Raw genomic sequence first — 14,973 nt, 5'->3', positions numbered from 1 at the left:
CATGCGCTGAATTTTACATGAAATGCTTGCTTACAAGCCCTATGTAGAGGGGGCACCTGTACCGAGTCAATGTGCGGGGTTACAGGTTAGTAGTGGTAATTGAGGTAATTTGTACATGTACAGTGCCTTGCAAAAGTATTCATCCCCCTTGGTGTTTTTCCTATTTTGTTGCGTTACAACCTGTAATTTAAATTGATTTTTTATTTGAATTTCATGTAATGGACATACACAAAATAGTCCAAGGAAATAAAGAAAAAAAAATTGTCTCATAAAATGCAAAAAAATTCTAAAACGAAAAAAGTGGTGTGTGCATATGTATTCACCCCCTTTGCTATGAAGCCCCTAAATAAGATCTGGTGCAACCAATTACCTTCAGAAGTCACATAATTAGTTAAATAAAGTCCACCTGTGGGAAATCTTAGTGTCACATGATCTGTCACATGATCTCAATATATATACACCTGTTCTGAAAGGCCCCAGAGTCTGCAACACCACTAAGCAAGGGGCACCACCAAGCAAACAACACCATGAAGACCAACGAGCTCTCCAAACAGGTCAAGGACAAAGTTGTGGAGAAGTACAGATCAGGGTTGGGTTATAAAAAAATATCAGAAACTTTGAACATCCCACATTAAATCCATTATTTAAAAAAAATGAAAGAATATGGCACCACAACAAACCTGCCAAGAGAGGGCCGCCCACCAAAATTCATGGACCAGGCAAGGAGGGCATTAATCAGAGAGCCAACAAAAATACCAAAGATAACCCTGAAGGAGCTGCAAAGCTCCACAGTGGAGACTGGAGTATCTGCCCATGGGACCACTTTAAACCCGTACACTCCACAGAGCTGGGCTTTACGGAAGAGTTGCTAGAAGAAAGCCATTGCTTAAAGAAACAAATAAGCAAACACATTTGGTGTTCGCCAAAAGGCATGAGGTAGACTCTGTAACTGTATTAATATTGGTAAAACTATTAATATTGGTAACTCTATTAATATTGTTAACAGTCTATTAATATTGGTAACAGTCTATTGATACTGGTAACACTATTACTGTTTGTAACACTATTAATATTGGTAAAACTATTAATATTGGTAACAGTCTATTAATATTGGTAACAGTCTATTAATATTGGTAACAGTCTATTAATATTGGTAACACCATTAATATTGGTAACAGTCTATTAATATTGGTAACAGTCTATTAATATTGGTAACAGTCTATTAATATTGGTAACAGTCTATTAATATTGGTAACAGTCTATTAATATTGGTAACAGTCTATTAATATTGGTAACAGTCTATTAATATTGGTAACAGTCTATTAATATTGGTAACAGTCTATTAATATTGGTAACACTATTAATGTTGGTAACAGTCTATTAATATTGGTAACAGTCTATTAATATTGGTAACACTATTAATATTGGTAACAGTCTATTAATATTGGTAACAGTCTATTAATATTGGTAACAGTCTATTAATATTGGTAACAGTCTATTAATATTGGTAACACTATTAATGTTGGTAACAGTCTATTAATATTGGTAACAGTCTATTAATATTGGTAACACTATTAATATTGGTAACAGTCTATTAATATTGGTAACAGTCTATTAATATTGGTAACAGTCTATTAATATTGGTAACAGTCTATTAATATTGGTAACACTATTAATGTTGGTAACAGTCTATTAATATTGGTAACAGTCTATTAATATTGGTAACTCTATTAATATTGTTAACAGTCTATTAATATTGGTAACAGTCTATTGATACTGGTAACACTATTACTGTTTGTAACACTATTAATATTGGTAAAACTATTAATATTGGTAACAGTCTATTAATATTGGTAACAGTCTATTAATATTGGTAACAGTCTATTAATATTGGTAACACCATTAATATTGGTAACAGTCTATTAATATTGGTAACAGTCTATTAATATTGGTAACAGTCTATTAATATTGGTAACAGTCTATTAATATTGGTAACAGTCTATTAATATTGGTAACAGTCTATTAATATTGGTAACACTATTAATGTTGGTAACAGTCTATTAATATTGGTAACAGTCTATTAATGTTGGTAACAGTCTATTAATATTGGTAACAGTCTATTAATATTGGTAACAGTCTATTAATATTGGTAACACTATTAATGTTGGTAACAGTCTATTAATATTGGTAACAGTCTATTAATATTGGTAACACTATTAATGTTGGTAACAGTCTATTAATATTGGTAACAGTCTATTAATATTGGTAACAGTCTATTAATATTGGTAACACCATTAATATTGGTAACAGTCTATTAATATTGGTAACACTATTAATGTTAGACCCCAGTTCCTACTTTTGAACTTAAAATTGATTTTATAATTTTTTTTAAACGATGTTACATTTTATCTCTGGGACCCTCAGGATGACAAATCAGAGCAAGATCATTTTTTAAATAACCTTTTTTTAACTAGGCAAGTCAGTTAAGAACAAATTCTTATTTTCAATGACGGCCTAGGAACAGTGTGTTAACTGTCTTGTTCAGGGGCAGAACAACAGATTTTTACCTTGTCAGCTCGGGGATTCGATCTTGCAACCTTTTCGGTTATGAGACCAACGCTCTAACCACCAGGCTACCCGCCGCCCCAAGATCACTAAATGTAGGTACATTATTTACATTATTTACCTTCAGAGGTGAATGTATCAAACCGTTGTACACAACGTCATTCTAGTCACAGTAGCGCACGTTAGCAGCAACCAAACCTCGTAGAGGATTAAAGGGAAACAGATCCTCTTCATCTCTGATTGGCCTTTAGTGCTTACCTTTCAATAGCAACACCTGTTAACGTCCCTGCGACAACACAAGCAGAACAAGATATCACCCCAGAAATCACCTGGAATGTAAAATGAGCTAAAGGTTGTACTCAGCAACACAAGATAACACACCCACAAACTCCCAAGTATGTATATGAACATGATCCTTTTATAGGTTACTTTACGGAAAAAAAATATATGCCAGAGAGGAACTAGCAAACGGATAAAGCATAAAAAAGATATATGGGAGTGGGAGTTTAATATCACAATCTGAGACATTACTATGATTCTGGAGAACAATTGAAAAAACCTCTTTTCATAAGAACTGTCATATTTTGATCCTCTAGTGTGGATAATTAATATTCATGCATTTGTCCTTCTCTTTTCTCTCTCTCACTGTTTTATAAGGCCTGTCTGTCTGCTTGTATTCTCCCTCTCTCTCTCACTGTTTTATAAGGCCTGTCTGTCTGCCTTTATTCTTTCTCTCTCTCTCTCTCTCTCTCTCTCTCTCTCTCTCTGCCTGTCTGTCTGCCTGTCTGCCTGTTACTGTGAGCTCTCCTCTATCTCTTTCTGTTTTCTAAAGCATGTCTGTCTACCTGTGACTGTGTTCTCTCATCTCTCTCTTTCTGTTTTCTAAAGCCTGTCTGTCTGCCTGTGACTGTGTTCTCTCCTCTCTCTGATGTAATGGGTGTTTGTCCTGTAACCACTTTAACTCACAGGATGAATACATTAAAACGTGCACTAACGTCTCTGTTGCTGCTGTTGTCTGAGCTGAGGACCGTGTTGAGTCAAACTGAATATATATATACTTCTTTATTCTCACAGGAATAAAGCAAAAGGCTTAGGAAGCCTTATCTGTACAAAAGCACAAAGTCGTCTGTGATACCATGCATGACGACTGTAACATCCAATGAATAATTTTAAGATATTCTATTGGTTTGTGTATCTTTGTCCTATAGAGTGTGAGTGAACTACGCCCCAGGTGAGTTATAAAGGCAGCTGTACCAGTTGGGCTTCAGTAGCTACACAGCTCATTTATTAGCTACTGTATAGTTAATCATGAGGAACTGTAAAGTTAATCATGGTGAACTGTATAGTTAATCATGGGGAACTGTATAGTTAATCATCATGTGGAACTGTATAGTTAATCATCATGGGGAATTGTATAGTTAATCATGGTGAACTGTATAGTTAATCATGGGGAACTGTATAGTTAATCATCATGTGGAACTGTATAATTAATCATCATGGTGAACTGTATAGTTAATCATCATGGGGAACTGTAAAGTTAATCATCATGGGGAACTGTATAGTTAATCATCATGGGGAACTGTATAGTTAATCAACATGGGGAACTGTATAGTTAATCATGGGGGACTGCATAGTTAATCATCATGGGGAATTGTATAGTTAATCATGGTGAACTGTATAGTTAATCATGGGGAACTGTATAGTTAATCATCATGTGGAACTGTATAATTAATCATCATGGTGAACTGTATAGTTAATCATCATGGGGAACTGTATAGTTAATCATGGCGAACTGTATAATTAATCATCATGGTGAACTGTATAGTTAATCATCATGGGGAACTGTAAAGTTAATCATCATGGGGAACTGTATAGTTAATCATCATGGGGAACTGTATAGTTAATCAACATGGGGAACTGTATAGTTAATCATGGTGAATTGTATAGTTAATCAACATGGGGAACTGTATAGTTAATCATCATGGGGAATTGTATAGTTAATCATCATGGTGAACTGTATAGTTATCATCATGGTGAACTGTATAGTTAATCAACATGGGGAACTGTATAGTTAATCATCATGGTGAACTGTAAAGTTAATCATCATGGGGAACTGTATAGTTAATCATCATGGGGAACTGTATAGTTAATCATGGGGAACTGTATAGTTAATCATCATGGGGAACTGTATAGTTAATCATGGGGAACTGTATAGTTAATCATGGGGAACTGTATAGTTAATCATCAATAGTTAATCATCATGGGGAACTGTATAGTTAATCATCATGGGGAACTGTATAGTTAATCATGGTCAACTGTATAGTTAATCATCATGGGGAACTGTATAGTTAATCATCATGGGGAACTGTATAGTTAATCATCATGGGGAACTGTATAGTTAATCATGGGGAACTGTATAGTTAATCATGGGGAACTGTATAGTTAATCATCATGGGGAACTGTAAAGTTAATCATCATGGGGAACTGTATAGTTAATCATCATGGGGAACTGTATAGTTAATCATGGGGAACTGTATAGTTAATCATCATGGGGAACTGTATAGTTAATCATGGGGAACTGTATAGTTAATCATGGGGAACTGTATAGTTAATCATCAATAGTTAATCATCATGGGGAACTGTATAGTTAATCATCATGGGGAACTGTATAGTTAATCATGGTCAACTGTATAGTTAATCATCATGGGGAACTGTATAGTTAATCATCATGGGGAACTGTATAGTTAATCATCATGGGGAACTGTATAGTTAATCATCATGGGGAACTGTATAGTTAATCATGGGGAACTGTATAATTAGTCATGGTGAACTGTATAGTTAATCATCATGGGGAACTGTATAGTTAATCATCATGGTGAACTGTATAGTTAATTATGGGGAACTGTATAAATAATCATGGGGAATTGTATAGTTAATCATCATGATGAACTGTATAGTTCATCATCATGGTTAAAACCTGTTAAGGATATGGCAGACATACGCCCCCTTTGGAGAGATTGGGTACCCCTAGTAAACTGGAAAAAAAATATGTCAAAAATTGCTAATATATGCAAATAAAAATTATTATTGGATAGAAAACACTCTAAAGATTCTAAAACCGTTGGAATTATGTCTGTAAGTATAGCAGAACTCACAGGGCAGGCATTCTTCCAAACTAGTTTTTGTGGCCATGAAAGTTGGAGCAACTTTGACGTCATGGCCCCCACGCTTCCCAACCAGTTATGATTCTGGGGACACTTTCTATCTCTTCCGCTAGATGTCCTCTTTCAGTAGAGCTTTGAATCGTTCAAATCCCGCGAGAATTGACCCTATGGGAGTGAAATTAGTGCGTGCCACGAGAGAATAGGCTGTGCGTATGGGCGCGAATTGGTCCCAGCCATTCCTTTGTTCCAGCACTCAAGAGAAGGGCAGACGATGGCCGATTGAATTGAAGTTTGTTTTGCGTGTCTAAAACATCATAAAGCTTGCTTCTGCACTTAGTTTGACCTGTTTAGTCGACATATAATATGTAATTTTGAAGTTTTGATGCGCAACTTTTCCGGACCAGAGGACGTTTTGGGTGCATTTCAGCTGATGTTATTAGCAGTAGCTAATACAAAGACGCAAGACTTGAAACCAAACGATGTATTGGGTAAGTATGAAGCCTTCCAGAACATTCTGAACGAAGACCATCGAAGGTAAGGGAATATTTATGCTTAAATCTGTGTTTCTGTTGACTCCAACATTACGTAGAAATGTAGCTTGGAACTGAGCGCTGTCTCAGCATATGGAATAGTGTGCGATTTCTGTAACGTTAAAAATAAATCTAACACAGCGGTTGCATAAAGAAGCAGTGTATCTTTCTAACTATATGTAGAACATGTATATTTAGTCAAAGTTTATGATGTCTATTTACGTTATCTTGCCGCGCTACATAGATTTCCTGCGGGCATTTTTGAGTAATTTCTGAACGTGAACTCACTGTAAATGGACATTTATGGATATAAATGGCATATTATTGAAAAAAAAAATATGTACTGTGTAACATGTCATATTACTGTCATCTGATGAAGATTTTCAAAAGGTTAGTGAGCGATTTATTTTTTAATCCTGCGTTTGTTGATTGCATGTTTTGGCTATTGAAATGAGCTGTGTCTGGTGGTGGTTTTACATATATATGTGCTATGTTTTCGCCGTAAAACATTTTAGAAATCTGACTTGCTGGCTAGATGAACAAGGTGTTTATCTTTCATTTGAGCTATTGGACATGTTAATGTGTGGAGGTTAAATATTTTTAAGAATATTTTTGCGTTCCATGCGCCACCGTTTCAGCTGAACGTGGGAGGGTTGATTCCCAATTGGGAACCAGTATCGTAGACAGGTTAACTGTATAGTTAATCATCATGGGGAACTGTATAGTTAATCATGGGGAACTGTATAGTTAATCATCATGGAGAACTGTATAGTTAATCATGGGGAACTGTATAGTTAATCATGGGGAACTGTATAATTAATAATGGTGAACTGTATAGTTAATCATGGGGGACTGTATAGTTAATCATGGTGAACTGTATAGTTAATCATGGGGAACTGTATAGTTAATCATGGGGAACTGTATAGTTAATCATCATGGTGAACTGTATAGTTAATCATGGGGAACTGTATAGTTAATCATGGGGAACTGTATAGTTAATCATGGTGAACTGTATAGTTAATCATGGGGAACTGTATAGTTAATCATGGGGAACTGTATAGTTAATCATCATGGGGAACTGTGTAGTTAATCATGGGGAACTGTATAGTTAATCATCATGGGGAACTGTGTGGTTAATCATGGGGAACTGTATAGTTAATCATGGGGAACTGTATAGTTAATCATCATGGGGAACTGTGTAGTTAATCATGGGGAACTGTATAGTTAATCATCATGGGGAACTGTGTGGTTAATCATGGGGAACTGTATAGTTAATCATGGGGAACTGTATAGTTAATCATCATGGGGAACTGTGTAGTTAATCATGGGGAACTGTATAGTTAATCATGGGGAACTGTATAGTTAATCATCATGGGGAACTGTGTAGTTAATCATCATGGTGAACTGTATAGTCAATCATGGTGAACTGTATAGTTAATCATCATGGTGAACTGTGTAGTTAATCATCATGGTGAACTGTATAGTTAATCATCATGGTGAACTGTATAGTCAATCATGGTGAACTGTATAGTTAATCATGGTGAACTGTATAGTTAATCATCATGGGGGACTGTATAGTTAATCATCATGGGGGACTGTATAGTTAATTATGGGGAACTATATAGTTAATCATCATGGGGAACTGTATAGTTAATCATGGTGAATTGTACAGTTAATCATCATGGGGGACTTTATAGTTAATCATGGGGAACTTTATAGTTAATCATCATGGGGAACTGTATAGTTAATCATGGTGAATTGTACAGTTAATCATCATGGGGGACTTTATAGTTAATCATGGGGGACTTTATAGTTAATCATGGGGAACTGTATAGTCAATCATGGTGAACTGTATAGTTAATCATGGTGAACTGTCTAGTTAATCATGGGGAACTGTATAGTTAATCATGGGGAACTGTATAGTCAATCATGGTGAACTGTATAGTTAATCATGGTGAACTGTCTAGTTAATCATGGGGAACTGTATAGTTAATCATCATGGTGAACTGTATGGTTAATCATCATGGGGAACTGTATAGTTAATCATCATGGGGAACTGTATAGTTAATCATCATGGGGAACTGTATAGTTAATCATGGGGAACTGTATAGTTAATCATCATGGGGAACTGTATAGTTAATCATGGTGAATTGTATAGTTAATCATCATGGGGAACTGTATAGTTAATCATGGGGAACTATATAGTTAATCATCATGGGGAACTGTATAGTTAATCATCATGGGGAACTGTATAGTTAATCATGGTGAATTGTATAGTTAATCATCATGGGGAACTGTATAGTTAATCATGGGGGACTGCATAGTTAATCATCATGGGGAACTGTATAGTTAATCATGGGGGACTGCATAGTTAATCATCATGGGGAACTGTATAGTTAATCATGGTGAACTGTATAGTTAATCATCATGGGGAACTGTATAGTTAATCATCATGGGGAACTGTTTAGTTAATCATGGTGAACTGTATAGTTAATCATCATGGGGGACTGTATAGTTAATTATGGGGAACTGTCTAGTTCATCATCATGGTGAACTGTGTAGTTAATCATGGGGAACTGTATAGTTAATCATGGTGAACTGTATAGTTAATCATGGTGAACTGTATAGTTAATCATGGTGAACTGTATAGTTAATCATGGTGAACTGTATAGTTAATCATGGTGAACTGTATAGTTAATCATGGTGAACTGTATAGTTAATCATGGGGAACTGTCTAGTTAATCATCATGGGGAACTGTATAGTTAATCATGGGGAACTGTCTAGTTAATCATCATGGGGAACTGTATAGTTAATCATCATGGGCAACTGTGTAGTTAATCATGGGGAACTGTATAGTTAATCATCATGGGGAACTGTATAGTTAATCATCATGGGGAACTGTATAGTTAATCATCATGGGGAACTGTATAGTTAATCATCATGGGCAACTGTGTAGTTAATCATGGGGAACTGTATAGTTAATCATGGGGAACTGTATAGTTAATCATCATGGGGAACTATATAGTTAATCATGGGGAACTGTATAGTTAATCATCATGGGGAACTGTATAGTTAATCATCATGGGGAACTGTATAGTTAATCATCATGGGGAACTGTATAGTTAATCATCATGGGGAACTGTATAGTTAATCACGGGGCAACTGTGTAGTTAATCATGGGGAATTGTATAGTTAATCATCATGGGGAACTGTATAGTTAATCACGGGGCAACTGTGTAGTTAATCATCATGTTGAACTGTATAGTTAATCATCATGTTGAACTGTATAGTTAATCATCATGGGGAACTGTATAATTAGTCATGGGGGACTGTATAGTTAATCATGGTGAACTGTATAGTTAATCACGGGGCAACTGTGTAGTTAATCATGGGGAACTGTATAGTTAATCATCATGGGGAACTGTATAGTTAATCATCATGGTGAATTGTATAGTTTATCATCATGGGGAACTGTATAGTTAATCACGGGGCAACTGTGTAGTTAATCATGGGGAACTGTATAGTTAATCATCATGGTGAACTGTATAGTTAATCATCATGGTGAATTGTATAGTTTATCATCATGGGGAACTGTATAGTTAATCATGGTGAACTGTATAGTTAATCATGGTGAACTGTATAGTTAATCATGGGGAACTGTCTAGTTCATCATCATGGTGAATTGTATAGTTTATCATCATGGGGAACTGTATAGTTAATCATGGTGAACTGTATAGTTAATCATGGTGAACTGTATAGTTAATCATGGGGAACTGTGTAGTTAATCATGGGGAACTGTGTAGTTAATCATCATGAGGAACTGTATAGTTAATCATGGTGAACTGTATAGTTAATCATGGTGAACTGTGTAGTTAATCATGGTCAACTGTATAGTTAATCATCATGGGGAACTGTATAGTTAATCATCATGGGGAACTGTATAGTTAATCATGGGGAATTGTATAGTTATCATCATGGTGAACTGTATAGTTAATCATCATGGGGAATTGTATAGTTATCATCATGGTGAACTGTATAGTTAATCATGGGGAACTGTATAGTTAATCATCATGGGGAAATGTATAGTTAATCACGGGGAACTGTATAGTTAATCATCATGGGGATCTGTATAGTTATCATCATGGTGAACTGTATAGTTAATCATGGGGAACTTTATAGTTGATCATCATGGGGAACTGTATAGTTGATCATGGGGAACTTTATAGTTAATCATCATGGGGGACTTTATAGTTAATCATCATGATGAACTGTATAGTTAATCATCATGGTGAACTGTATAGTTAATCATGGGGAACTGTATAGTTGATCATCATGGGGAACTGTATAGTTATCATCATGGTGAACTGTATAGTTAATCATGGGGAACTTTATAGTTAATCATCATGGGGGACTTTATAGTTATCATCATGGTGAACTGTATAGTTAATCATGGGGAACTGTATAGTTAATCATCATGGGGAACTGTATAGTTATCATCATGGTGAACTGTATAGTTAATCATGGGGAACTGTATAGTTGATCATCATGGGGAACTGTATAGTTGATCATGGGGAACTTTATAGTTAATCATAGGGAATTGTATAGTTAATCATGGGGAACTGTATAGTTAATCATCATTGGGAACTGTATCCATAGACAATGGTAACTCATGCTGAAAATTACCCATAAATAAAACAACAAAATACAAAATAAAATCTGATAATTCTATTTGTATTTGACTGACAATAAGTATCGTAATAATGAAACAAACGTTACAAAAATGGACTCACAAAATAATGCAACTCAATTTAGGCTTTCACCTATTTGGAATAATGGCAGGCTAACGTTTTGCAATGTGTCAATGCAGACTTGTTTTGTGAACCTAGCTTACTGCAGTGGTGGAAAAAGTATCCAAATGTCACACATGAGTAAAAGTAAAGGTACCTTCATAGAAAATGACTCAAGTAAAAGTGAAAGTCAACCAGGAAAAATTAATAAAAAATCTTAAAGTATTTGGTTTTAAATACACTAAAGTATTCAAAGTAAATGTAATTGCTAAAAGTGTAAGTCATTTCAAAATCTATTAATAAATATATAATAAATATATAATTACAATATAATATATCATTAATAAAATATTAAGCAAACCAGGCGGCACCATTTTCTAGTTTTTATTTATTTATGGAAAGCCAGGGGCACACTCCAACACAGACATCATTTACAAATGACGCATGTGTAGGAATGACCAGGGATGTTCTCTTGGTAAGTGTGCGAATTAGATCGTTTTCGTGTCCTGCTAAGCATTCAAAATGTAACAAGTACTTTTGGGTGTCAGGGGAAATGTATGAAGTAAAAAAAAATACATTATTTTCTTTTGGAATGTAGTGAAGTAAAAGTAAAAGCTGTCAACAATATAAATAGTAACGTGAAGTACAGATACCCCAGAAAACAATATACTGTAAGTAATACTTTCCAGTAGTTTTACTTATTAAGTCATTTACACCACTGGCCTGCTATGGATGTAAACAAGGTGCTAAAGCAGTCACCTCTTGGAAAATACAACTGCCTCTGGCTTTACCGAACTTGGTTCTTAATCTGACTATGATTGTTTTCGACTCAGTTCCATCCGTACGTGTCTCTTGCGTTGCCATACCTGTGTCTTGCTTCCGTCTCCGAGGACTCCTCTACACTCTTCACATTCTCCCGGCTGCTCTTGGAGCAGTCCTCTTTCCTGGTGTTGTTAGGTGAGCTGCTGTTCTTAGGCAGCTCGTGGCCACCTTGCTGCTGCAGGTGCTGAATAATGTTCTGCTGGTGCCATGATTGATTACTGGCTCTGACATAGACAGGCGTGGGGGCCAGGATACTATGGACCGGACTGTTGCTGTTCTGCTTCCAGAGTCCCCCTCCGCTGCCACCTCTGTCCCGGGAGTGACTCTTCAGCCTGCCCTGGACTGGGGTCCCTCTGTGATCAAAGCTCCCCTGGAGGTATCCTACTCCTCCTCCTCCTCCTACACCTCCTCCTCCACCTCCTCCACCACCTCCTCCACCACCGGCAGAACTCTGGGATGAATGACTAAACCAGCGCCAACGCAGCCTGAGGATCTGTTTCACGTCAAACTCTTTCTTCCCCGACATCCTCCTCTCTTTCTTTCTTCCTCTCTTTCTTTCTTTTTAGAGATGAAGAAGAAGGCAGCAGTCAAATGCACTAGTGTAGAATCCCCCTAAAACATGGAGGAGGGTAATGAAAAAGGAGCCTATGAATTCAGTTCCAGTATGTTCAGTACTGTACGCCTCCCTCCTCCTTTTGTCTTCTTCCTCCTCCTCCTCCGTTGTTCTTTTAGTGGAGGGCAAGAAGGTAACAGTCTTCTCTCTCTCTCTGCAGCTTTTGTCTCCCTGTGCCTGGGCTTATTTTCCTCCTCCCTCCAACTCTCTCACTCTATGCCCCTCTTCTCTCTGTCTCTCTCTCTCTCTCTCCCTCTCTCTCTCTGTCTCTCTCTCTCCCTCTCTCTCCCTCTGTCTCTCTCTATGTCTCTCTCTGTCTCTCTCTCTCTTTCTCTCTCACACACTCTCTCTCTCTCTCTCTCTATGTCTCTCTCTCTCTCTCTCTCTCTCTCTATGTATCTCTCTCTGTTTCAGCTGATGTTCCTCCTGCTGCTCCCTGTTAGCTCAGTTAAAGCACATACATGACACGCGCTCCCTCCCTCGCTTGTCTTCTTGGTCTCGCTCACTCGCTCCGCGTCCTCACTGCACAGCACACAGAGGAACCGAAACAGAAATGCCCATCCCATAATGTTGGACTAGGCAGCCCCATCCCCTCACCAAAGGGAGGGGGAGAGAGAGGGAGAAGGGGGTGGGTATCATATACACACAGCATGATGAGGTCACAGCTTAACCAAGTAAATCATCTCTTCTCTGAGGAAGGGAAGAAAAGAACGACAGCACTATATCCTCCATCTCTAGAAGTAGGGTTCCTCACCGAAAGCCTCACGCTATGCTATCATACAAGATGCACACACACACACAAACACACATCACATCACATCTGCCTACACACTACTGTCATCCCCCCACCACGTCTCACGGCATCCCATAGGGAAAGAGGCTCTATCTCTCAATGCAGGCACTCAACCATGCAGAATAATGATTCTCTCCGTTCAGTCCTCCTCATACTGGTAGAAACGCAGCGTGAGTGATGATCCGTCAAGGTCGATGAGCTGCCACTGCTGATCAGTTTTCAAAGACATCAAATTCTTACTTGTAAAATACATGCAGATTAAAATGTAAATGGGTGATGTAAACATGTAGCCGCTTCCTGTATCACATGATCCTGGATATAGACTTTAGGGTAAGGAATGAAGGGATGGTTTGATATAGTAGTGTGCAGGGTAATCTGAGGACAATTCAATCGATCTTGACAACATCCACAGCATAGGAAAATAAGAGTGTAGTTAGTATAAGTTGCAGTATGGTACATTGTCCACAGGTGATTCTTGTCGCTCTTTATGGGAAATGAGAAATTAGCGATCAGAAAAAAACTAAACATGCCCAAAAAAGGCCAGTGAAGTAATTGATTTCGATAATGAAGGAACGATGTGCAATGCCGAGTTAGATGTGGACGCCGCAGACAGACCACGAGCCATAGCTCTGTAGTTGTGGTTTCTATAGTGATATGTTATTTGTGCTCCTACATTATAGTTGTTGCTGTATGGACGGGAGGTCTACTAATGACATTATAACCAAAGGACAGAACATTAAAGGGGAAGTGTCAGATTCAATCAACAACAATGTAAGTCATTTAAAAGTCCAAAGAATGCCCCTTTAAGCATTTCATGTGGTTTATTTTGACACAGACAGTCACACCTTGTCAACGCACGCTATGTTAATATCTTGACCACATACTGTATATATTATTACCTTGTCACCATACTGTATATATTATTACCTTGTCACCATACTGTATATATTATTACCTTGTCAACATACAGTATATATTAATATCTTGACCACATACTGTATATATTAATATCTTGTCAACATACTGTATATATTAATATCTTGTCAACATACTGTATATATTAATATCTTGTCAACATACTGTATATATTAATATCTTTACTGTATATATTAATATCTTGTCAACTTACTGTATATATTAATATCTTGTCAACATACTGTATATATTAATATCTTTACTGTATATATTAATATCTTGTCAACATACTGTATATATTAATATCTTGTCAACATACTGTATTTATTAATATCTTTACTGTATATATTATTACCTTGTCAACATACTGTATATATTAATATCTTGTCAACATACTGTATATATTAATATCTTGTCAACATACTGTATATATTAATATCTTGTCAACATACTGTATATATTATTACCTTGTCAACATACTGTATATATTAATATATTGTCAACATACTGTTTATATTAATATCTTGTCAACATACTGTATATATTAATATCTTGTCAACATACTGTATATATTAATATATTGTCAACATACTGTATATATTAATATCTTGTCAACATACTGTATATATTAATATCTTTACTGTATATATTAATATATTGTCACCATACTGTATATATTAATATCTTGTCAACATACTGTATTTATTAAAACCTTGTCAACATACTGTATGTATAAATATCTTGACCACATACTGTATATATTATTACCTTGTGACAATACTG

The 14,973-nt window shown here is 36.3% G+C and overlaps 1 protein-coding gene across 3 annotated transcripts in view; it reads right to left on the bottom strand.

Annotated features, from left to right (window-relative positions):
• The window catches only part of LOC110504498 (kelch-like protein 4), a 78,321-nt gene that overhangs the window by 46,641 nt on the left and 16,707 nt on the right, over positions 1-14,973 (bottom strand). For 2 of the 3 annotated variants that reach the window (XR_016491740.1, XM_036969863.2), the window contains exon 3: positions 11,914-12,481. The exons of the other annotated variant lie outside the window; for it this stretch is intronic. Coding sequence is in view for 1 of the 2 variants with exons in the window: in XM_036969863.2 (XP_036825758.2) it covers positions 11,914-12,395 (482 nt within the window). In the remaining variant the exon portion in view is untranslated. The remainder of the gene's footprint in view (positions 1-11,913; positions 12,482-14,973) is intronic. 3 annotated transcript variants of the gene reach the window in all.

Source organism: Oncorhynchus mykiss, chromosome 25, assembly GCF_057628025.1.
Source record: "Oncorhynchus mykiss isolate SJ-2025 chromosome 25, ASM5762802v1, whole genome shotgun sequence".
Taxonomy (NCBI): domain Eukaryota; kingdom Metazoa; phylum Chordata; class Actinopteri; order Salmoniformes; family Salmonidae; genus Oncorhynchus; species Oncorhynchus mykiss.
This window is presented reverse-complemented; position numbering and strand designations above follow the sequence as displayed.